General features: G+C 42.5%; 2 protein-coding genes across 2 annotated transcripts; both read right to left on the bottom strand.

The window, feature by feature from the left end:
- Positions 1–13,643: 13,643 nt before the first annotated feature.
- Positions 13,644–23,556, bottom strand: LOC147889608 (uncharacterized). The gene is made up of 5 exons (XM_087391839.1): positions 23,315–23,556; positions 15,493–15,758; positions 15,294–15,415; positions 15,086–15,168; positions 13,644–14,228 (listed from the first exon to the last, which is right to left on the bottom strand). The coding sequence occupies exons 1-5, from the start codon at positions 23,543–23,545 to the stop codon at positions 13,926–13,928; spliced, it is 1,005 nt and encodes a 334-aa protein (XP_087247965.1). The 5' UTR covers positions 23,546–23,556; the 3' UTR covers positions 13,644–13,925.
- LOC147889609 (uncharacterized) lies at positions 17,862–21,523 on the bottom strand. Its single transcript, XM_087391974.1, has 7 exons — positions 21,212–21,523; positions 20,894–21,093; positions 20,519–20,787; positions 19,827–20,408; positions 19,624–19,707; positions 19,359–19,508; positions 17,862–18,157 (listed from the first exon to the last, which is right to left on the bottom strand). The coding sequence occupies exons 1-7, from the start codon at positions 21,521–21,523 to the stop codon at positions 17,862–17,864; spliced, it is 1,893 nt and encodes a 630-aa protein (XP_087248100.1).
- Positions 23,557–25,451: the final 1,895 nt, after the last annotated feature.

Raw genomic sequence — 25,451 nt, 5'->3', positions numbered from 1 at the left:
ATGTTGAATAAGTAGAAGGCTCGACTCATGGCAAAAGGATTTGCACAGGCACATGGTTTTGATTATCAGGATACTTTTGCTCCCACAGCTCGACTAACCACAATTCGCAGTGTTTTGGCTTTAGCTGCCCAAGGAAGTTGGCCCGTGTTTCAGATGGATGTAAAATCTGCCTTTCTAAATGGAGATCTCAAGGAGGAGGTGTACATGGAACAACCTCTAGGCTTTGAGATCCCCGGTTCAGAAGGTAAAGTCTGTAAACTAAAGAAGGCACTTTACGGGTTGAAACAGACCCCACGAGCATAGTACCAGCGAATTGATGCCTACTTTCTGCAAAACAGATTCAGGAGGAGCCCATCTAATGTAAATTTGTATATCTTCAAAGGAGGCATGTGTATGATCGTGGTCCTTTATGTGGACAACCTTGTCATAACAGGGAACCATGAAGAGAAGATCTCGCAGACAAAGCATTTGCTAGGAAGAGAGTTTGAAATGACAGACCTCGGACTGATGCATTTCTGTTTGGGGATTGAAGTTTGGCAAGAGCTGAAACAGATCTTCATTTCAGTATGCTGGAGAGATACTCAAGGCATTTGGCATGGCTGAGTTCAAGACAGTTGGTACCCTTATGGAGGTTGATGTGAAGCTCTCAAATGAGGATTCATCACCACTGGTGCATGAAGCGAAGTACAAAAGGCTTGTGGATAGCTTGATTTACTTATGCAACACGCAGTTGGACATTAGTTTTGCGACTGGTGTACTAAGCAGGTTTTCTAATAAGCCCCGAGAGAACCATTGGAGGGCAAGGATGCAGGTTCTGAAATACATCAAAGGCACACTTGATTATGGCATCATCTATACCAAGGGCAACATCTTGACCAAATTCTGTGACTCGGATTGGGTAGGAGACGTGGACAGCAGGAGATCAGTGACAGGTTATTATTTCTCACTTGGATCTGGAGCTGTGTCATGGGTCAGCAAGAAGCAACCCACAGTTGCTCTTTCTTCTACCGAGGCCGAGTACAAATCAGCATGCTTTGCTTCTTGTGAGGCAGTGTGGTTGAGGAGGCTTTTAGGGGACATGGGTGCAGTGCAGAACAAGCCTACGTAGTGCACACATAATGTAATGCACTAATTACCCTCTCCCCCCCTCTCTGTCTCTCTAAAGCATGGAAGGCTAGCACAAAGCTTTGAAAGAACTACAAAAGTAAGATCATCTGCACAGGATGGGTAACAACATAAGAAAATGGTTCAGCAGATGGAAAGTGGAAGCATATTTGACCATGCCACTTGCAAAGGTCAACATGCAAGATTTTCAACTGTCTTTACTAAGCACTTTGCCGAATCACTCGCTGACAAGTGAAAAGAGGGTAAAGCTGGAATATTATCAAGACAACATAAATCCCACAATCTGCATACATGTCCATAGAGACACATGCTCAGCTTTATATTAGCACACCTATCTCCCTTCTATATCGCAGGAACATAGCCAGGTTCCATACCAGATCTCATACATTTGCCATTGAGCAGGGAGCTTGGATACACCAGCCTAAACATGCTAGAGTATGTACCCTTTATGACATGCAGACAACTGAGATGGAGGCATATGTAGCTCTACAGTGCCCCCGTTATGCACATATTAGGAAGGACTACCAACAGATACTGGAGGACTCCGCTCAGTTGACATCAGTTCTCTCCACTGCCTCTCCGGCACCTTTGGGATCTTTTGTCACTCATCTTTTTACTTGTCGTCAAGAACTCATAGACTCCTGACCCATCTCCTTGAGGAGACTCTAATAAATTGAGACGGGTCCCATGGGTCATTTTTGGCCCCCCCAGGATGCTAATAAATTCTACTTCTACTTCTACTTCTAAATTTTTGAACTTTCCCTTTCTGATTGTCCTCCTTGACCCATGCATATGGATGTCTACTTTCCCTTTGTGATTGTCTTTGGCATCATGCATATGGATGTCTACCCATTCTATTTCTGTGTGTGTGTGTGTAATCTAAAATATATAATATACTATGTATATATATATATATATATCATAGATAATATATTATATATTATATTCTCTCTCTATGTCTATGTCTCTCTTTCTCTCTCTACTCTCCCTCCTCTTCCTCTCTCTCTCTTTCTCTTCGTTCTCTTACATAATATAATAATATAATATATTTTAAATAATTCTCTCTCTCTCTCTCTCTCTCTCTCTCCCCCCACATTTGTGACTATGACACATGGCCAATTTTCATTCAAGATTGGCGGTGTGTCTCGTTGGGTGGCTTCACTCATTGCGTATCCATGTCGCATGGCCATGCGGGATGGTCGCATGTCACTAGCTTGAGCCTCGGAGTCCGAACCTATTGTAGTTAAGTTGTTAGTCTCCTTGGCCACCATCAGTTCTATGGACCACGTCATTGTGTGAGTCCTGCACAGTCTGGCATTGGCGGGTCTGACTGTCTGAGCCGTTGCCCATTGAATGCAATGGCTGGCAACACAAGGCCTACCCCTAGCTCATAATACAAAAGCACGCCACATTGGCAAGTCTTCTACTACACACACGCACGATACTACACACACGCACGATGGATCAGTCTGTGCCACGTGTCAGTGTTGCCCATGCATTAATCTTGCTAGTGCTTTTTTGTTGTGTGACACATGGCAATTGAGCCTCACAAGCTTCTAACCTCTCCTCCATGTGGCCGTCACATAATTTTTGCTGCCTCACATTTATTCGGGCGCCCACCTCACATTTACTCCTGCATGCTAGTGGTTGCTCTGACTCAGAGTCTTAGAGCCTTTGAGTCCTCTGATTGGATGCCCCACCTACGTGTGCTTCTTGCTTGGCTTCTCGTTCTGCCACTCCGCGATTGCCAATTGTCCACGTGTTGCCTCAGCTTGTTGTTAGGACCTACAGTATCCCTGTCTCTTCATGGTGATCTCACAGGATATACGCTCGCATTTCCAGGTGGTCTCTTCCAGCCTTCTTCTCTCTCCTTGAACCTTCCTCCGCCTCCCTCGAGCGTCCTCTATTCCCAAACCTCCCTCCTCCACCGAACCTCTAGAATTCATCCCCAAACCTCCACATACCTGCCACGTTGATAGCTCTGGTAATAGTCTCCTTAAAGAAGTATAAGATAAGATAAGAAGCAATGAGATGCTAAAGAAAACTTTAGGTTACCTTAATTTAAAAAGGCATACTTAATTTGCAAAGTAGAAGAGTGACTAGTTTCCCATACTTGATCATCATAATTACAACTTTGCCAGTTTCCACTTTCTTTGTATTTGCAAAGTTATATTAGGAAATTCAAAGGATTCTTAGAGTTGTCATTTTAAAAAAAATTTGGCCTGTGTAGTGTAAACATAAACTTTTCTTTAATAAAGTGAAAAATCCCACGAAGAAATTCATCATGATGTAAATTCAATCCTCTTAGTATTGAAATAATACAATAGATACTATTGCTTAGCATAGACATGCTTAATATATTGTAAATATCTAATTGGCTCATATTATGGAATTTAGCATATTACTTTTAAACTTATGCCTACATGCATCTGATTTGATGCAATGGTATATACAATAAGAAAAAGATATCTATGTTGAATGCACGTACATCTAGAATAAAAGATCTTCACATTTTTTACCTTTTTTAAGAAGCTAATAGGGCCCCCAGCGTCGTCTGGTTTCCTACCAGTATACATCTCCTCTGGCATCATGCCATGTATTGCTACAGTGGGAGTCCTGTTCATTATGTAAAGTGTTGTAGCAACTACTTCAACCCAATAATAATTTGGTAGGTCTTTTTCATTTAGCATGGCCCGAGATACCTCTCCAATATGCATGTTTTCCCTTTCTGCAAGTCCATTTTACTATGGGGTATGACTGCATGAATATTGCTGCTTTATGCCATGCTCCTGTAGGAACCTTGCAAACTCATTTGAGAGGTACTCTCCCCTCCATCTGACCTTAGGCATTTTATTTGCAGGCCTGTTTCTTTTTCAACCATAGCTTTAAAAGCTTTGAAATGCCCAAACACTTCACTTTTCTTTTTCATAAAATACACCAAACTTTTCTGCTGTAGTCATCAATAAAAGTGACAAAGTAATGACAGCCTCCGTGAAACGAACCTTTTCTATTTCTCTCTTGGTTTCATCAATCACGGGCGATGGCATCAGGTATATCCACCCAGCCTATTTCGTGGATCGCATGTTTCTTATGATATGTAATTTTATCTCTCATGCCTATCCACAAACCCACATCTCCCTAGATGGTTCCCTCTGCCACATGTCCTCATTTTAAACCTTTTTACTTGGTACACCAATTACCCCTCTCTTGGGACACAATTTAGAACATTTGCCCCTTGGCATTATTACACATTTAGGTGCACCTAGGCCTTAGCACTCATAATCACCTAGTCAATGCCATTACACCCTCACCTGGGACCTTGGCAGTTACTTCTCTTGACCATTTTATTTATGCACATTAAATATTACAAAAGTCGGTCATCTAAGAGAAAATGCCCACCGATCTTTTCGAGGTCATGCTATCTCAGCTAGAGCATAACATTCCTTCCCTCTTCAAGCATCAACGTCCTCGATGATGAAATCTGGGAACACTCTCCACAACTGGTATACGGATTCCCAGGTAGCTTCGGATAGAGGCTGACCATGCCATGCAACCAACACCGTGGGTATCTTCCGATTTCGTATTTGCATTGTTCCTCGGTCCAGGATTCTTGTTGGTTTGCGCCTCGCATTATCCTCTATCTCCTGAAACAAAACCACACCTTCGATTAGTGAATCACTAGTATATGCAAAAATTTCTTTAAACGAGAAACATGAAACACTGGGTGCACCTTACACCCCGGTGATAATTCTAATTTATAGGCTACCTTGCCTATTCTTTTTAGAATTAACCATGGCCCACAGTATCGAGGTGATAACTTAGCACACTCTCCTGAAGTCAACGACTTCGAGTGCAAATGAACTCTAAGAAAAACTTTTTCTCCTTCCTTAAATACTCTTATAGACCGGTTTTCATCCGCATACACCTTGGCTCCTATCCATAGCCTGGCGGATATTAGCTCTCGCAAGTGCTAGCATCTCCTGCATCTGAACCACAAAGTTCACGGCACTAGCCAGTCTCTGAGGTACTCCAACTATAGTTGGATTCACTGGTCTATAACCATAGTTTAGCTCAAACGGACTGAACCCGGTAGAGGAATGTTTTCTATCATTGTAGGAAAACTCCAATAATGGCAACCACTTGTCCCATGTATGTTGCCTCAATGACACATATGCCCTCAGCATATCCTCTAAAGTTTGGTTGACTCTCTCCGTTTGACCATCCGTCTCAAGATGATCCCCACTACTCATTCCCAACTCAATCCTTAGTGTCTCAAATACCACTGTCCAAAAATCACCGGTACATCTAACATCTCTATCTGACACTATGGATCTAGGCAATCCATGCAGATGAAATATATGTCTAATGAACAAATCTGCCACTTGCGGGGCACTGACAGACTCTCTAGTCGGAATGAAGTGAGCCATCTTGGTTAGATGATCAACCACCACAAGGATAGAATCATACCCTCCTTGTATTGTAGGCAACCCTACAATAAAGTCCATGGAAATGCTCTCCCACTTACTTAGTGGTATTTCCAAGGGCTGTAAAAGTCCGGGTGGCTTCACCCGCTCGGCCTTACTTACCTGACACGAGAAACACCGTGTCACATATTCATGAATATGCTTTTTCATCTTTGGCCAAAAGAAATCTCGCTTCACGAGATCATGTCTTCTCGACCCTTGGGTGTCCTACACACGGGCTATCATGGCACTGTCGAATGACTCTCTGCCTGAGATCATTCTGACTAGGTACTATAACCTTGCCATTTCTTTTCAGCATACCATCCCTTATGGTATATCTTGCATAAGTTTGGCCTTTTCTAGATGCCAGGTCATCCTTTTCATTTTCCCCAGGTCTAAACTCATGAGCTTTAGGCCATAAGCTCTGGACAAACTCATCCACCTTTTGAGTTTCTTTGATCTCGGTCATTAGAGCACTCTCTAATACCGTGAAACTCATATTGTGCATAATGAGAGACAACGCATCAGCAATCTTATTATCTTTTCCTCTTTCGTACCGAATCATTAAATTAAACTCCTGCATGAGCTCTGCCCACCTAGCTTGGCGGCCCCTCAAGTCAGGCTATCTATAAAAATGTTTCAGAGTATCATGATCCACATCCACATAAAACTCTGAACCATACAAATAATGCCTCCATGTTTTCAAAGCATGGATAACAGCATACAACTCCAATTCATGAGTTGGCCAATTCCTCTAAGAGGGAGAAAGCTTCTTGCTTTCAAAGGCTACTGGCCTTCCCTCTTGAAGGAGAACTGCTCCTACTGCAATGCCACTTGCATCGGTTTCCAAGAACAACGGTTTCTGGGGGTCAACTATTTTTAACACCGGTCCTGTGACCACAGCTTGTTTTATGGTGTTAAAACTTTCTTGTTGATTCTGTCCCCAAATAAAAGGTACTTTATCTAAGGTCAGATCAATCAATGGTGATACTATTTCGGAATATCCTTTGATATGCCTTCTATAAAATTGGACAAATCCCAACAATGATTGCAACGCTGTTAGACTACGCGGTTAGACTCTAAGGGATTGGCAAGTTAGTATCGCAGCCACTTTCTTCGGATCCATTTCTACCCCCTGTGGAGTAATTATGAACCCTAAATATTCAAGCCTAACCATACACAGTATAGTTTTCTTTTTATTTACATAAAGACTGGCTTTCCTCAAAGTACTAAACACTATTCTCAAGTGTTCACGATGCTCAGTAATACTTTTACTGAACACTAGAATATCGTCAATAAAATGTACTACAAACTTTCCAATATACGGACATAGTAAATCGTTCATAAGCATGACGAATGTCGCTGGAGCATTGGTAAGTCCAAAGGGCATTACCAAAAACTCATAATGACCAAACCTGCTTCTAAAAGCGGTTTTATGCACATCCTCGACTCTAATCCGGATTTGATGGTAGCCACACTTAAGATCTATCTTGCTAAAAATCACGGCTCCATGTAATGCATCTAGCAAATCATCAATCTGAGCCATCGGATACCTGTGCTTAACAGTGATATTATTCAATGCTCTGTAATCTATACAGAGACGAAACGTCTCATCCGCTCTGGAGGTAACCCATAAGGTAGTTTATCCCTAAAACATTCAGAGAACTTCTCTGATATTTCTTTAGCCAACTTGGCCATTTTCCCATCTTGGGTAGCCTCAGTGCTAGTCGATGCATCATCAATGGACTCTACCGATGCTATACACAGACACAGAAACTCTTTCGGAGTCTTCCGAATTTCCATGGCTGAAATCAATGGTCCTCGAGATAAATCCTTTTCACCTCGCAAAACATATTCTACCCCGTTCATCTTGAACTGGTAAATATGATTTTTCCAATCAATGGCTAGATTTTTCCAAAAATGCCAAGCCTTGCCTAGGGCTATATCTGCGTGAGCAAGTCTGGTCAGTTCAAAGTCTAGCTTCTTAACATAGTCCTGAATTCGAAGTTCCAACTGGGTAACCCTTTGGTCCCATACTTCAGTTGAACTTCCGTCCGCCATCCTGACCGTATAGGCATAATCAGATGGACTAGTTTTCAACTTGAGCCTCTTAATAAGCTTCGAGTTGATTACATTATGTGTTGACGCTGAGTCAAACAACACAATCACATCATGACGAGCTACTTGCCCTTTCATTTTAATCAACTCGGGCTCATCGAAAACCGTATACCACGTTGCTATGGGTTTTCAAAGGATGTTATCAGGTGCACCGCTTACTAACTTAGTAACAGACACACTTGACAAGACACGTACTAACCTCTGAGAAGGTGCTGCCAATTGCATCTGCATATGTTCCGCATTGGGACTCTCTTGCATTTCCGTGTCGCATTCAGATATTATCATATTGGCCGTGTGACGGTGGACAATCTTTCCACTGATGTCGCTGAAGGCAGACAAAGCACAATCCTTCTTTTCTAGCTTTCTCTTTTTGTTCAGGGATCAATGAGGACTTTGACCAAGCCCGGGCTGCCATTAAAATTATTTTCCTTTTCACCCCAATGGTGGTACTTGTTTTTGCTGGTCCCTCAACCGGCTTCACCTGCTTGGTTTGGCCACTAGGCTGGGAGACACTTGTCTTTGAAGTCCATTTCCTCTGAAATCCTCCTTTTCTCGATTACTCATACTGAGTCCTTGCCTGCACAAATCCACTAGATCTGCCTCTGGCATCCTCATAGTTCAGGGCTACTGCAATAGATTCATCTAATGTAGTTACATATTTAGCCCGAACTTCCATTTTAATTTTGTCGTTCAGTCCATAGATAGTCTTTCAACTGAACCGACATAGGGAGAGGGTCTGTTATCTTCATAACACATTCCCTGAACTTGTTAGTATACTCTGCCACCGACAAATTCCTCTGACGAAGGTTTCTATAAGCATCCCAAGCTTGGGACTCTTCGTCAGGTGGAAGAAAGTGTTCTTAAATTCAGCTTTAAACCCTTTCTAGGTGGTAGGGGCAACTTGATCTTTCTGTTGCTTTATCCACCATCTATCCACTGCCTCAATAAACAGGTGAGATCAGATCTGATTTCACAAATGGCGAAGGCTTCTTCCCACTTGTGTAACCAAACCTCGATCACATCAGAACTGCGCTCGGTCATCCGACCAGCATACTTCTCCGGTCTATAGTTGGCAATATTAGGCACCTTGACCTTCGCATGCTCTGATGAGTGTATACTGCTCTAGCTCTACTGGAGCTTTGCCCTTATCAATTCTAGATGGCCTAGCCGACAAGGCTTGCACCATCTCCCTAATCTCATTCTGACCAGTGTTCACTTGAAGCTGCTGGTTCATGATTTGCTATAAAGCATCTTCTAATACGGAAATCCTACCCACCAGAGTAGGTGTTGTGTGATGGGACATTTGTTGTGTAGACCTTTGCTCTAGATTCACTAGGATTCACCCTGGAATCTTGTCCCTCTACCTCCATAGTTTCAAAAGGAAAAATAGTTTTTTTTTTCAGATTTCCCTTTTGTTATACAGGAATAATAAACTGCAGCCTCTGCTGTACAGGAATAAATCACCTGCAGCTGGAAACTAAAACTTGATATGGAAGAAAAGAAATTTTGCTCCCTGGAGTAATTCGTCGAGGACGGCGCTGAGACCCAAAAATCCCTCGTCACTCCTCCTGTTGAACCCTGTTACGCTGGTTTTGGACCATAGGTACAAGTCACGATGCTTCAAGGTCCTCCGGCTTGTGTAAAATGAAAATATCTATTTTTTGTTCTACTGTTACGCAGGTTTATCACCCCGCTCCACCTATCGCTTCACTCCACGTGGGTGGACGTTGCTGTTCAGCAAAGCCGCACGTTGTCGGACCACCAGGGAGGTCCAGGCCCTGCAACTCGTTCACTTGCAGAATACCTGTAAGCTTAGCTTCTGGCATCAACCACTACCATGCAAAGCTTGTCCGTCAAAGGTGCGCCATGCCATCGTAGCACATCGCCAGCCTTCTTCGCTCCTTTCCCCCTAATCAAACCTGCACTCCAAGCCTGTCATTCGCTATCAAGTGAATGCTCATCAAAGACCTCCCGCACAACAAACTCAGCCACCATGCTGTCATCAGGCTTTGCTGTTCGTCATCACGGGCAACCAAATTATCACGCTCTCTTCTCATCCCATTCATCCAGCCTTTGATCTCTACCATGTGCTCTGATACCAAAATGAAATGAACCTTTTCTATTTCTCTCTCTTGGTTTCATCAATCACGGGCGATGGCATCAGGTATATCCACCCAGCCTATTTTGTGGATCGCATGTTTCTTATGATACGTAATTTTATCTCTCATGCCTATCCACAAACCCACATCTCCCTAGATGGTTCCCTCTGCCACATGTCCTCATTTTAGACCTTTTTACTTGGTACACCAATTACCCCTCTCTTGGGGCACAATTTAGAACATTTGCCCCTTGGCATTATTACACATTTAGGTGCACCTAGGCCTTAGCACTCAGAACCACCTAGTCAATGCCATTACACCCTCACCTAGGACCTTGGCAGTTACTTCTTTTGACCATTTTATTTACGCACATTAAATATTACAGAAGGCGGTCATCTAAGAGAAAATGCCCACCGATCTTTCCGAGGTCATGCTATCTCGGCTAGAGCATAACACTCCAATATAGATGCAGCTTTAGTAGTCCACACATCAGAGTGGATTAATTCCAATGGCTTCTTACTCTCTTAAACATGTGTAGGAAATGGTTTCCTTGCCTGTTTTCCAAATTGACAAGCTTCACATACCATATGCATTTTTGCAACCTTGAATTTAGGCAATCCTGCAACAATGTTTTGGGCATGCATTGATTTAAGTCATTGTACATTAACATGACCAATGCGTTTATGCCAAATATCAATATCTGCAACTACACTGGTCCCATATGCAAACATTGTTGCACTCAATTCAGGCATGTCCACATCTAGCGTAAACATCCTGCCCTTCTTCTTTCCTTTTGCTATCAAGCGACCATTATTTTTCATATCCTCAACAAAGCATCCATGAGGATTAAATCTGACCTGCAAGCCCTTCTCAACCATTTGACCAACAGAAACTAGGTTCTTGGTGATATTCGGGACATGAAATACATCAGACATGTATTCCTTTTTCCCATCCTACATAGACGAAGGAATTTTACCAATCTGCACAATAGAATGTGCAGTATCATCACCAGTCTCCACAAATCCTAGTCTTTCTATTTTCCTTGCATCCTGCATCCATTCTACATGACCTATCATGTGGTTTGATGCACCTGAGTCAACATACCACACATCATTTCTTTCTTCTACACTTGCCACAGAATTGGTCATGTGTTGCACCATAAATAGATGCTCATTTCTGTCATCACCCTGTCTACTAGAGATGCATAATTGCCTTGCTGCAATTTTTCACTCATAATGTCATTCTACTTTTTGTAGCAGTCTTTAGCCATCTTTAGCCATATGACCCATTTTACCACAGTAGTAGCATTCAACATTGTTTGCATTTTGACCTCTCTGCCATCCACCACGACCTCTTTGGCCCCACCTGCCTCTAGAGTTACCACGTCCTCCTCCATAGGACTGGTTTTCTTGAGTTTGTTGCATATTTTGATTTCTACCACGGCCTCTAGATCGGCCTGCTCTACCTCTGCCTCTACCTCTTCCAGCATTTGAGTGAGTAGAAGACAGTTTCTTTTGAAGTTCCTCCTAAAGAAGATGCACCACCATTTCTCTGCTCTTCATAAGTTAGAAGAGCAAACTCCTCCTCAAAGTCAGGAAATTTTTCACGGACGGCAATGGATGTCCGGAACTGTTCATAATCCTTTCCTAGACCATTCAAGGTCACAGAAACTAGATCACCATCTTCCACTGGCGACCCAATGGAAGCAAGTACATCTACAATTTTCTTCACCTTCATGTGGTAGTCATTGATGCTCATATTTTCTCTCTGCACATTGTGCAACTCCGGTTTGAGCTGCATTTTCCAAGCTTGCGTATTTGTGATATACATTTTTGCCAAAGTATCACATGCCTCCTTTGGCGTACTTGCATCCTGAATATGCACAATCATAGAATCTGAAATACTGATAGACAGCCAGCACATAACTTTTCTGGCTCTCTCATGCCATCCTTTAAATGCCTGCATTTCCTGTTGATTGGGAACATTAGGAAGAACTGGTTCTTCTTCATTTCCTACAATGAACCCCCAATAGCCTTTTCCCATAAGGAAATTCATCATTCTAAACTTCCATGCTTGGAAGTTGTTCTTGTCAAGCTTTTCAGTGACAATCTGTGAAAGAGAATCAGACGCCATTACAGAACACTGCAAAATATTCTATCACTGCAAAAAACACAGCTTCTGCCTCACAAGGGCAAATCTGCAAAACTGATGAAAGTGGTATTTGACCACACAGTCACTTCCTAGTGACGATTTTGCATCAACAGGCAGTAAGGATGATTCTGTAACTTCCAATATCTCTACGCACAGGCACACGATGCAATTTTTGCGATAACTTTTCACCGACCTGCGGAGTAGTGATCGCACAGCAAAAACAGGACCTTTTTCTCAGTGCTTCGGAGAACTTTCGCCTCCAAAACAAGCCCCGAAATGGCCTCGAATCAAAAAAATAAAGTCACCCATAGCATATATTATCCTCCCGCCACACCGTGAAGGGTGTCTCAATCTGAGACAATGCACTCTTGCACTTTTCGGCTGTGCTACCTGCAGAGATTTGCTCCCAAACTCGAAAAAGGAAAGCAACACTGGTCCTCTTACTAGGACACCGTGAACTTGATTTGCTTTCTTGAGCTCCTTACCATGAACCAGGCTCTGATACCATGTGAAGATAGTGGGAGGGAAGGAATAAGTCTCTATTACGGCTTTCTCACATACACAATGGGGGAATACATACAAAGGTGGAGGCTAAAAACAGTTTTCCTTTTCTTAGTTGTGAAAGCCAAAAGAACTCTCGTACAAAGAAATAGAAGAACCCTATATGTGAGTCTCAAACCAAACTTAGCTAACTAAGGTGGCATACTAACTGAGCCACGAACTAGAGTACATAAGGATAGCTGTCATCCAGCTATTATTCATGGACGGTGTACCAACCGCATCTGCAGCTAACAAGTAGATGACATAAATGCACAATGGTCACCCTAGCATATCACGAGTGGAGCTCGATATCTCAAAAAAGGGGGCACGAGGGAGGGAGGGAGGGAGGAGAAGGGAAAGGGGCTGAAGGAGAAGAGTGGGGCTGAGGGGGGAGATAGAGAGACTAAAGGAAGCCAAGGAGGTAGTGAAGGAGGAAGGAGGATAGCAAATTGACCATACAAGTCACCCGTGAGATTAGATAAGGATTACAAAACTAAGAACTATAGGGTTATTAATGCATCTAGATTAGGTTAATTGGCGAATGCGGGGAAGGGTAGATTAATTTATAGATTTTAATGGTAGGAGCGATTAGGAGCTCAACATTCACCACGTCCTTCCCTCCTCTGCTCCAACGTGGTAGATTTTATCTTTTTTAAGAAGCTAAATAAAGAATCCATCTTACACTACATTTTGAAGTTCTCCCTAATAGCAATTGAAAAAGTTAGGGCATTCTTTCATCTTATTTAAATTTGAGAACTTAATTTTTCTTTGTTCGAACTCACTTTTAAGGGCCATTAAGGTTACTAACCCAAATCCCCATTGCAATCAAATTTTAAGGTACATACATAAGCTCCTAGTGTCTTGTTGATAGTCCTCATAAATTTAACCTCACTTAATGACTTCTGAAGAAAACCATGTCAAAATAAAAGGGGGGGAGGGGAAGCTTAAATGCAAGCATTGCATAATGGAAATACTATCCCACATAAATCCTTCTTGATAAAATTTTGGTGCCAAAATCGACTTCAAATTACAAGGAATGGATCCTAATTTAAAAGCCCTTGAAATATTGATTGTAAATGTAAAGATCTATAATCTTTAATTAAACCATTTACATAAAAAGAGATTTAGAACCAAATACCATTTGTTCCACAGAATCCCAATGCAAGTTTAGAAATTCCTTATTATGCTATTCGACTCTACAAGTTGTGTTGAGCTCATTTATATACCTCCAAGTAATACAGGCCCTAAAACATGGAAATTGGGTAGGAAGCTATTAACCTCAATTGATAACACTTTCTTTTTAAGAATCAGACACCTAGTGATCGATTCTTTGACCTATTCCATGTACAATGGGGTCTTTTCATACATATAGAGCTATGGAATACCTTATCCCTTGGCTTGCACTAACCTTACTTCATTCAGTTGTTCTTCAACTAACGAGAAAAATCTTTCCCCCACGTTTGTCTTTTTTTGATTCTTCAATAGCAACTTTGAAATCCTCCAAGGGAAATTTTTTTCCTCCAAGTGGTGTGATTACCTTTTGTTGTAGCAATTTCATTACCTCTGCAGACACGTGAGCTAGCCTTTCTTTTCTAGCAATGTATGTTCGAAGTAGCCAAAAGCTTACTTCCACTCCTCTGATTAGGTCTAACGAGCTTAACATGACATCCCAACCTGAGAGCGCTCCATAAATAAGAACTCTTCCACCATCTTGTACACTTGCAGCCACAGTCTGCCATAAGAGCATGTAGTTATAATTTCTCTACACATTCTATTAGCTAAGTAAACCAATAGCATCAATGTGCATGCATTTATCTAAAGAATGTAAATTGGGAATACATGAGGCTGCGCTTTAAATGAAACTTCTATGCAGCAAGGATTTACAAGAGAGACAAAATACTAGTTTGATGGAGTAGGGGAGACAACTGGTCTGCTTTTTCATATCCTCGACCAATGCACTATTTAAAAATGTGCATTCAAGGTCTTATATTTAAACTCCTACTTACATATCGATCCTATATTCCTTTCCTCTTATAACATTGTTAATTTATGATTCGTGTGAATCAAAAGACCTATTATCTATGTACATTTCTATGGACTTGTTGGATTAAAAGGGTTCTTATGTTGAACCACACCATATGGTTACATATTTTTAGCTATACCCCTAAGCTTCGTATCTCTAAGGTACATAATGCTAAATGGAGTGCAAGACATTGGCTGCACTCCTAGTTTTGCCAAAAAAAATCAACAAGGAAGAAGAGCTGAAGGAAGAGCTGAAAGAAGGGGGGGGGGGGAGGGAGAGATTAGCTCAAGAAGGGACGAGGGTTGAAGAGTTGGGGCTCACAAGTAGTTGTAGGGAGGCAACAAGTTCAAATAGGGAGGGATATGATTCAAGTTTTTAAAATTAATAGTTCCCCCTTACCACTTTAATCAACTTATCCCACACTAATGCTAGGAGTAGCTACTACTAAATGATGGAAAAACACGTTTTCGATTATTCGATAACTAGGGGCATACTACTACTGAAAGGATGAAAAACACGAATCCATAACATAAAAGCAGGGAAACACACACACACACACAACGCACTTTGGTGAGTGAACCGCCAACAGCATCCACAGCTGCATAAGCCAGTTTTCCGCCGGTAATTTCTTTGACTCGTTGAACTATGTCTGCACGACATATCAGCCTGTTAGTATATGTCAGTGATTATAAGTAATTTCTCTCGTTTTACAAGTGTTGTCTGGAAAAATCAGATCACACGTCACGTGCCTTGATTGTCATTTGTGAGACTGACCTTCCGTTTCAGAGTTGATCACGTCATCTGCGCCAAGCGTCTGTAGCTCGTTCTTCCATTTGTCTGCTCGAACGACATTGATTGTCTTTATGCCCCAATGTTTGGCTAGTTGAATAAGTTGCCTGCACATTTGTACACACAAGGAATTGAGGATCGTGCCTTGCAACCTCCGTATAACATCGTCGCCTAGCGGATATACCTGCCGAGGGCGGAACTTGCAGCTGTCTGGAGAACGTATTCTCCTTTAGGAATGGCAAGGTCATTAAGAAGTCCGTACACCGTCCAAGGGTTGATCACAAATTGCGCAGCTGTCTCATCATCAAGGCTATCTGGTGCCGCAACAACATGCTCTTCCCGCAGAGCAACGTAATCTTGCCAGGAGCCTTGTCCACTGGTAAGGTACTCGGCATAAATGAGCGGGATGACTCGCTGGCCGGGCTTGAATTTGGTGACACCCTCGCCGATCTGCAGGACCCAAGAAACCAAAAGGGCGTGAAATGAGAAAAAGTGAGCAGTCGATGGCCAGGTTTGATTAACTGGGTGACACCGTAGCTGATCTGGAGGAGCCATGAAACCAAAAGGGCTGAGGATAATCCTCATCCTGCTCACTTTGTCTTTTGTGGGAGCAGCGCTTGCATGGGTCCCTCCTTCCGTCAACGGGCCTGGAGCCTAACGGAGTTTTCCAAACGGAAGGGCATTTATCTGAGGTGAATTACGGGGAAGGTTAACCTTCCCCAACGAGGTAAGCATTTATCCCCTGCTGCACTCCATCTCCCCTGCTGCTGCTCCATCGCCCCTGCTGCTACGCTCCATCCCGCTCCATCCCTGCTGCGCTCCATCCTTGCTGCGCTCCATCACGTGGAAGACCAACTCCCTTATCCAAAGCTCCCTTATCCAACGCCCCTCCATCGCTGGCCATATTGGTGGAATACTCTGTTAACACTGGCCTTATCCATTGCTCCCACTCCCTACTCCTTCGCAACTCCAGCCTGAGGCCTCCCGTTTGAGGTGTGCTCCAAGGTTCGCTCCCACCCTCACCTGCAAAGTTTGCTGGCTGTACCCGCTCCAACGTTCGCCCTTCCTTTGCTCCAAGGATCCACAAAGCAATAGCCTCTAAGGCTCGCTGCCCCGACGTCAAGCCTCAGGCCCTCCAAGCAAGACACCTCATACTCAGTAAGCAACATTCTACTAACCCGTTTGTTTAGTCTAAGGCAAACTAATAGTCATGAATGTAATCACGCACTCTGTGAATATAATCTCACTATCTCTGGTTTTTTTTTTGTAACGCCGAAATTTTTAAAATCCCCAATCTCTTTTTCCTTTTGTTGGCCAATCTCTCCATGTTGAATGTAATAGCATGATGTGTGAATATAATTTTTGCATTAAGAACATTTTTTTTTGGTAATGTAAACCTTCATAACCAATCACACACCCATGTGAATTTGGTGTGGAGGTGTGTAGGAGCTTATCTTAGCCACCAAGAACGTCACAAACCATGGCCGGTAAAAATTTCAAGCGCGGAGTGGAGGATGAAGGGCACTATTGGTTTGTTTGCTTGGTCAAAAAATGCCCGCTTCAACGCAAGAAGTTCACAACTCTAAGGACATTTAACAACCACAGGCGAATTATACACAACATGTCTCCTATTCCACACTTGAAGCGCGGTCCGAAGATAAAGCGAGTATGCAAAGATAAGAAAAGTGAGGATGCATCATGTGCTTCTCGCCACCTACAACGATCGATAAAGCGCTCGTTCTCGGTCGAAGAGAGGTATGCCAATTGTAGGGCTCAGGCAAAATACAGGGCAAAGCTTAGTGCCAAAAAATTATGGAAAACCTTGCCTTGCAAAGAAGGGATAGATGAAGCACAGTGGATTGAGGAGCATGTTCAAGGTTTCATGGCTACCTGGGACGCTCCAGCTCGTAAGGAGAAGCGTTTGTCCCGAACTTCCGAGAAGGTTCTCGGAAAGAAGCAAGCCCGTCAAGCCTCCATGGCTACATCCCTCGTCCCTGAGTCAAAGTGTGATAATCCTTTTGTTGATGATTCCTCGGAGGAGGACTAAGGACCTATTTGCATCTTGTGCTTTGTATTCAAAATGCAACTATTGTAATCTCTATTTGGAAATGACATTGTAAGCCTTATTTATTGTGAGTCATAATACAAGGAGGACTAAGGACCTATTTGCATCTTGTGCTTTGTATTCAAAATGCAACTATTGTAATCTCTATTTGGAAATGACATTGTAAGCCTTATTTATCCATGTTAATCTTTTCATTCATATTAGTCTCCACTCTTTATTATGTTTCCTCCAAGTTTAATATTGCTATGTAATCTCAATGAGTTTAAAGCTAAGAGAGAGAGAGAGAGAGAGAGAGAGTTTCTACCTACATGATCATATGACTTTGTGCATTATGAAGGATCCACCCATTTTTAAAGCAAATTAGAAGGCTAGAGACACAATTACAACATTTGTATACAGTCATCTCAAAATATGCAAAAAATAATCCATAATTGATGACATGTTCCTAGGTAGACATTCAATTCAATGTTTCAAGATTAACAATAACATCAATGATTAGGTTGTCTTGATGTAGCTTGCTTGTCTAGTTTTTTTTGCATCGTTACAGGAGCCTTCTTCTTGGGCCTTTGGAAAGGCTTTGCACTCTCATGTGGTGTTCTTCGCCTAGCAAGACTTCGTTCCACAAATGGCTTCTTTCGAACAATGCTGTTATCATAACCATCTTCCACAACCTGAAACTGAAGTACACAATCTGTCGCCTCGCTAGCATCTTTTACATCACAAAATTTATGCTTCATTCGCCTCATTAGGGACGCTAGATGTTGAAGTAGTCTCATGTCATCACCTGCATGAGGAAAATTTCAAAATTAGAGGCTCACCGTTTTCTTAAAAAACAAATAGAGACTCTCCAAATTTTTACGGCAACACTGACATACAAATGAACTTCGATTGCCTACTCACCTATACTCTCCATTTCCCAAGCGGATCGTTCCGTTTTGCAAGAAGCATAGGAAGTGCTCTGGAATATTTTGCCTAATATGAGATTCAATCCAGTGACTGTTCTCACTTCCATACAATACAAAACATGCTACTTGAATCTTTCCTAAAAGCAGCCATAGGAGCAAATGTCCCAAATTTTGGGGTGGCCTAATACGAAAGTCACATTCAAACCAAAAAGCCCATCTGGTATGAGGATCACTTGGCATGTATGTCAATGGGAAACCATACATCCATGGCACTTTTTCATCTGCCTTGTCAAATATTATTTTTCGCACGTGCCTGGGAATGCTTAGAGCCATGCCATCAATGAAATCTTGCAAATTCGTCTCTAACTCTGCCAAAATAGGGTTGCCTTAGCCACACGTTGTATACAAGAGGTAAGCCTATTCCATGAGATAGACACACAATGATTTATTACAAGCTTCTCTTGGACATTATACCTGGACTTTCGGGATCCCCTGGCATGGCAATGCGCAATCTTCTTTGTGGTGCCAGCATAGGAATCTTGACATGACCATGTCCCATATGTCCTATGCCATTTTGAGCAAAGCAGAGGAATCTGTCGGGTATGTGTGGTCTCACTTGCTGCTCTATCCATGGTCCCTCACCATTTGTTTCCAAACAAAAACAAATTACTTGTATTTTGCCTAGAACTATCCACATAAGCAAAGGTCCCATATTTTGGATGGGATAAAATTGAAACTTCTTTTCCAAGATGTAAACCCACCTCGTATACAAAGATGTGGGCATGTAGTATAATGGAAGACCACACTCCCAATTTGATTGGGCTTGCACAAGCCCATATATTTTTGTTTTGATGCTAGAGGGTAACTTTCCCATGTAGTGCTTGAAGATAGAAATTTCAATAGGGTCGATTGCTATGTGTTCCTCAGCTTCCCCTTCTGAAGTCGATTCCATATCTGCTACAAGTACATAAAAGCAACCAAGTAAACACATTTGCATGTATTTTTCTACACATTGCCACACCTTGGCTCTGACCCTACCAAAGAATACCTAGTGCATGAACCGGAAAATTATGCAATCACCTCTAAGTCCATCGGGACTTAATGCCATATCAATGTCATGTGACTCCTTTGATGACATGGTAGGAAAATATTTTGTCTTTTCCTTGAAGGTGGAAATCCAAGCACAGGCTTTTGCTATATCTAATCTTGGTGCCCCCTTGAAGACCATGTCTGCTACAAGTATGCACAAATTCATTAAAAGAATGTTCTTTGGTCTCACCCTTCCCTATGAATGAAAACTCCTTTGAGCAATGACACACATGCATGCAGTGGAAGAAAAAATCACCTGCGATCTCGACTGCTTCATCCAAGTCTGACATAATTGACTTCAATAACATTTCTCGATTGTGTGGGTCCTGGTACGAAGTATCTGCATGAAATTCTAGCCAATCACATGTGTGGGCATGAAGTGTAGGTGTTGGACCAAGCGTACATCTCATTGCAAAATAAAATGACATAATTTCATGAGTTTATTATGTGTACCTTTACCTGAACGTTCATGTGGATGTAGTGTCGAGTCATGTACATGCACTCTTGTTGTTGGAGCATGTGATGAAGAGGAAGCACCAATCTTGTCCTGGTACAAGTTGTGGCACTTGCGAACGATCGTGTGCACCTCTAAGCCCTGAAGAAGCATAACTTTGATTTGATGCTTGCACACATTCCCTTTCTTGGACCAGTTACAATTGCAGCAGGCCCATTCAGAGATGGCATTGTACACGGTGTAATAATGTTCGCGTTTGCTTTCACTCAGAACTGATGCAGTGCGTCCATCCCTTGAAAATGTAACAGATGCATCGCTAATATTGAGGGCTCTTGTGACAGAATGCTCTATTAGCCGTTCGATGTTAAAGTTATGCTTAAAGCCCTTCTCTTTAAGAACATCCATATACCAGTAGTAGGGTAAGCAGGCTGATGTAAGCTTATGTACCAGCCAATCTAGACGTCGCCCATATATTTTTTTCTTCTCACATAAAAAGCGAGACTTCAGAGTTGCGTGGTATGACTCGATTGCCCCGTTCGTGTCTTGATTTGCATGTGGGAGAGTACGTGCTGCTCGAACCCACATAGCTGTAGCACAACTAAGCAAGAGAGAGGTTACGCACGATTTGTAGACCCAATAGACAAGTCAGCATATAGAGAAGTAACACCACCTTGAGTATGGATATGTCCGAACTTACGTAAGCGATGGGCCCATCGATCTTGAAAATACTCTAGGAACTTCGATTCCTCGACAAAGTCTTCTATGAATTGGTCAATCTCCATCTCAACCTCAACCATCAATTGCTTGTCAGACCATGATTTATCACGTCCCATATGCATGATTAATCCCAACCTCTTAAAAATCTCGGCACGTTTGGGCCAATCGTTGACCTTTTTAATGACATGCTTTAACCAGCACCGTCGAACATGCCAAAGGCATAAATATATAGGTACATTGAAGACACGTCTACATGCATTCAAAAAAAGAGTAAGTAAGCTATTAGGAGGTCTTAAATTAGCAGAGACTGAGAACACACAAATGACAATATGCATTATCCAATAAGTATGTGTACCTCAAAGCTTGGATTTCTGCAGCTGCATCATCTACCATAAAGGCATTGATATCCCACGACTTGTTGAAGTCAAGGACACGATTGCGTAACACTCTCAACCAATATTCGGCCACATCCGTAGTGGAACTCGAGGTGATCACCCAAGCAACCGGAACTCCATTACGATGTGGATCAAAAACCAACATAGTGTACAATTGAAACTACAAGGTAGCCAAAGTGTAGCTATCATTATATTACTAGAACATGAAAGAAATATAGGATGAGAATGAGAATGAAAAATGCAGTTATAATAAGGTGTAGAGAAATATAAACTCTTACCTTATACACATTTGTTCCAAATGTTGAGTCTAATGCAACCAAGTTATCATTTCCAAACTCACTCATCTTCTGTAGTTGCCAAGGCGTTTGGATACCAAGGATGAAGTCATGGTGATTGTCTTGTTCTTGATATACGAAGACATGGTCTCTATTCTCAATCATCCACATTCGTATGCTTTGGGCATCATTGGAGTGTAGTTCATACGTACTCGAAGCTAAACGCTTTGCAATATTAAGTACATCCCTAATGGAAACAAAATCGTCTCTTTGATAAACACAATCCGGGCTTAACTGTTGCCTCTGATGCACCATTGCAATGTGCTTGTCCAAAACTTGTGAGGGAGTGAACCCCTTACACAACATATTGAATATCCATTGTTTCCTGTCTAAGGATAGCCATGGGGCAAAAGCAAGGTTGGGATCACTTATAATATCCATAGAATTTCCATGGCAAATAGTGTCATCCAAGTTAGTGTGATGCATGTGAATGTATGAAATGCATGCTACGTCAACCCAATGATACAACTGCTTTACCACAAAATGGCATTGGCAGCCTACTGCATTCCGCCCATGCATTGCATGAGGCCTAGATCCTTTTCCTAACTTTGGAACTTTGTTGGGATCCACAGGGAGTAGTAGAGCATTTTTGGCATCCAAGGGACCGAAGGAGCACCAATACCTACACCACACCCATATTGCAATGAGGGAGGACCTATTAACAACAAAGGATCGAACTCAACATAAATTTGGCATCCAAGGGACCGAAGGAGCACCAATACCTACACCACACCCATATTGCAATGAGGGAGGACCTATTAACAACAAAGGATCGAACTCAACATAAATTGATAAGAGCTTACGTTTTTTTAAGTAACCAAGAATTGTCTTTTGACTTTTTGAGGCACCCATCCTTTTTATGTTCTGTCTTTTGGATGCGAAAGCTTGTAGGGAACATCGAGTTTTGGCTCTCTCCCTCAATGAAGTCGTCAACACGATCCATGTTGATGTATGCTATGCGACAGACCTTGTATCGAGATCCAAGGTCTTCAACAAGATCCCAATGCAGGTTGCTTGCATTAAATAACCCAATGGGAGGTGTCTGCAATTTGCTGATATGGTATCCAGAATAAGTTTGTTTCAAGCAAATTGCTTTTTTCTCAATGTCTTGAAGCCTGTCATCGAAGAAGTTTAGAAATAGGTAAAAAGGATTTAAAAAAAACACAACCACCATGATTGAATAGAAAGGCACAACGTACGCAGTCACTGGGAGGGAAGCCATGGGGTCGACGGTGGATGGTAATCTTCACAGAGATGCTTTTGTAATTCTTGCAGATGCCCACGTGTTGGCCTCCCGAACCTATAGAACAAGCGAGGGCCAAGAAGACGTAAATAACTATGAGGAAGAAGGAGATCCAAAGGGGGGATTAATGGAGGGAGTAACGTTTGGGGAGTAAGGGGACACATGTAGTATTGGTGGAAGGGGACACATGGAGTATCGGTGGAAGGACAGATGGAATATTGGTGGAAGGGGACACATGGAAGGGGACACGCGTCGACTTTGTGGCTGGAGCAATCGACCCATGAAAGCGCTGCAGGTGAAGGTGGGAGCAAACCTTGGAGCACACCTCGAACGGGAGGCCTCAGGCTGGAGTTGCGAAGGAGTAGGGAGTGGGAGCAATGGATAAGGCCAGTGTTAACAGAGTATTCCACCAATATGGCCAGCGATGGAGGGGCGTTGGATAAGGGAGCTTTGGATAAGGGAGTTGGTCTTCCACGTGATGGAGCGCAGCAAGGATGGAGCGCAGCAGGGATGGAGCGGGATGGAGCGTAGCAGCAGGGGCGATGGAGCAGCAGCAGGGGAGATGGAGTGCAGCAGGGGATAAATGCTTACCTCGTTGGGGAAGGTTAACCTTCCCCGTAATTCACCTCAGATAAATGCCCTTCCGTTTGGAAAACTCCGTTAGGCTCCAGGCCCGTTGACGGAAGGAGGGACCCATGCAAGCGCTGCTCCCACAAAAGACAAAGTGAGCAGGATGAGGATTATCCTCAGCCAACCAAAAGGGGGTGACATGAGAAAAAGTAAGCAGATGAGGAGGGAGGAACCTCGTCCACAATGCCGAAGCCCTCGCTACCGATGACAGGAGGGAGGAGGGGGGGGGGAAGGCTGAGGAGTTGGTCTCTGCGGATGATCATGAGATCGGTGGGGTTGATGGGGCGGGTGGTAATGCGGACGAGGACGTGACCGGGGGACGCAGACGGTTTATGGGGGCGATGAATAAGCTGCAGAGCTTCATGGGGCTCCCCTTGCTTGAGCTGGGCGATTGCACGAGCCATATTTGAGAAATGGAGAGAGAAAACTATCGCTTTGTTTTCATCTCATTCCATGACTGACTTATACTCCAATTGTGCTCTCCTACCCACCACATCCATTCCATCACACCACACTAAAGCATCACGTCTCTTTCTAACTCTAGATGCACAATTAGAACAGACCTCCTCCACCACATGACAACTACTAGAATGCTTGGCTAGCTCGGATGTGCACATGCTCACTTGAATATATAGACCATGGTGAAAAACCATGTAGGAACATGTGGTCCAATGAGAGACCAACTTTTATTTTCATGGCACTATGTTGCCTGCCTAAAATTTAAAGTACATCTAGTTTGCAAACTACCCCCTCTCACATGAACATTAAGCTCCTAATCAAACTTTTGGGGGGTGCACTACCCACAAGAAACCCTTTGTATCACGTGCGTTCAAGGGGTATTTTGAAAATCCATCAACTAAAATTTCCCCCTCAATAAAACCACCCCTCTTTACTTATGGTATCACAGGGTTTTTTTTAAAAGTTGAATTAAAACCCCCTCTTGTTATTGTAATCCTGTTAAAAATTTCCAAAAAGTTGAATTAAAATACCCCTCCTTTTGAATGCACGTGGGACACTAAATGTTTTTTAGGTCAAATTGTGCCTCTTTGACTACCACATCCATTGCATGTGGACACCCATGCTTATGTCTATTGGAGACTTTTAGTCAAATTATGCCTCTCCTACCTCTACATCCATTACACATGCTTATGTCTATTGGAGACTTTTAGTCAAATTATGCCACCACATCCATGCTTATGTCTATTGGAGACTTCTAACTCTTAATGCAAAATTAAAAGAACATGTGTACCACATAGAAACAATGAAGGATCCTCACCTTGTTATCTGATGAAGGTATTTTTACTCAATTGCACATTGAAGAAAAAGTTCACCATCAACGTTTAGAATGCCATGTGGTAAAACTAAAGAGGTATTGAGAATGGTGTAAATTTTACCATAGGGTTAACCCTAACAGCTTGATGCATGATCGAGTATAGCCAATCGCGAAACTATTTTTGGAGCAATTTAGGGGCTGCGGCACAATACAGTGGTGGTTGATATTTTGAATTTGGGGTGTTGAACCGTGGTCTCGCCAATATTTTTCCTAACGTAATGATTACCTTATTGGCATAATAATAAGACACAATCTATCAAGACTTGCTTACATCGCAGAGCTCAACACATGTCACTACACGAGCAATTCTGCTCTCCTTTGCATAGTCTCTATGCTGCATCTTTGTACATTAGACTATCCATAGTTTATCCAGTCATCTACATGCTACTCACCACATGTTATCTACCCCCACAACTCACCATTTGTCATCTACCCACAGCTCACCATTTGTCATCTCTCCACCTGTGATCTATGCATAGCTCTCCCGTTGTCATCTACCCACAGCTCACCATTTATCATCTCTCCACCTGTGATCTATGCATAGCTCTCCTGCTGTAATCTAGATTTGTAACCACTGCGCTAATGTTATCTTGGTACGACAACCATGCTAGTTCTTGGAGGTGGTTATAGTAGCTACTAACCAAAAAACATGTATTCACATTAACTGGTTGGGTCATGTGAGTCTAATCCTAAATGAAGAAAACTGTATTTCCTTGTGCAAGCACCATGTTGGTTCTATTTTAGTGCGGTTTGTTAATTAATCCTAAACAAACAAAAATTGTATTTCATTACAACCACCGTGTTGGTTCTTGGAGCTATTTAGTGATGCTTATAGTTAGTTCTCCTAAAACCAAGAAAAAAGTGTTTCCTTGTGCACCAATTGCTTGTGTAATGATCACAATCAGCAACAAATGCTACCAGCAATGACTGCTACCAGCAACGACTACTACCAGTAAACGACTATGATAATAGTATTA

The sequence above is a fragment of the Dipteris shenzhenensis genome, chromosome 20 (assembly GCF_047967505.1).
Source record: "Dipteris shenzhenensis isolate YYH24624 ecotype China chromosome 20, Dip_SZ_1.0, whole genome shotgun sequence".
NCBI classification, from domain to species: Eukaryota; Viridiplantae; Streptophyta; class Polypodiopsida; order Gleicheniales; family Dipteridaceae; genus Dipteris; species Dipteris shenzhenensis.
This window is presented reverse-complemented; position numbering and strand designations above follow the sequence as displayed.

What these genes read in the sequence shown, in the direction of transcription:
- LOC147889609 (XM_087391974.1), bottom strand. Translation starts at nt 21,523, where the DNA reads ATGGTGCATCAGAGGCAACAGTTAAGCCCGGATTGTGTTTATCAAAGA. An exon ending in ACATCCACATGAACGTTCAG is followed by an intron (nt 19,708 to 19,826) that starts GTAAAGGTACAC and finishes AATTTCATGCAG; the next exon opens with ATACTTCGTACCAGGACCCA. An exon ending in TGAAGCAGTCGAGATCGCAG is followed by an intron (nt 19,509 to 19,623) that starts GTGATTTTTTCT and finishes TACTTGTAGCAG; the next exon opens with ACATGGTCTTCAAGGGGGCA.
- LOC147889608 (XM_087391839.1), bottom strand. Translation starts at nt 23,545, where the DNA reads ATGGCTCGTGCAATCGCCCAGCTCAAGCAAGGGGAGCCCCATGAAGCT. An exon ending in GCAAGTTCCGCCCTCGGCAG is followed by an intron (nt 15,416 to 15,492) that starts GTATATCCGCTA and finishes ACAAATGTGCAG; the next exon opens with GCAACTTATTCAACTAGCCA. An exon ending in TTGGCGGTTCACTCACCAAA is followed by an intron (nt 14,229 to 15,085) that starts GTGCGTTGTGTG and finishes CTCTTATGGCAG; the next exon opens with ACTGTGGCTGCAAGTGTACA.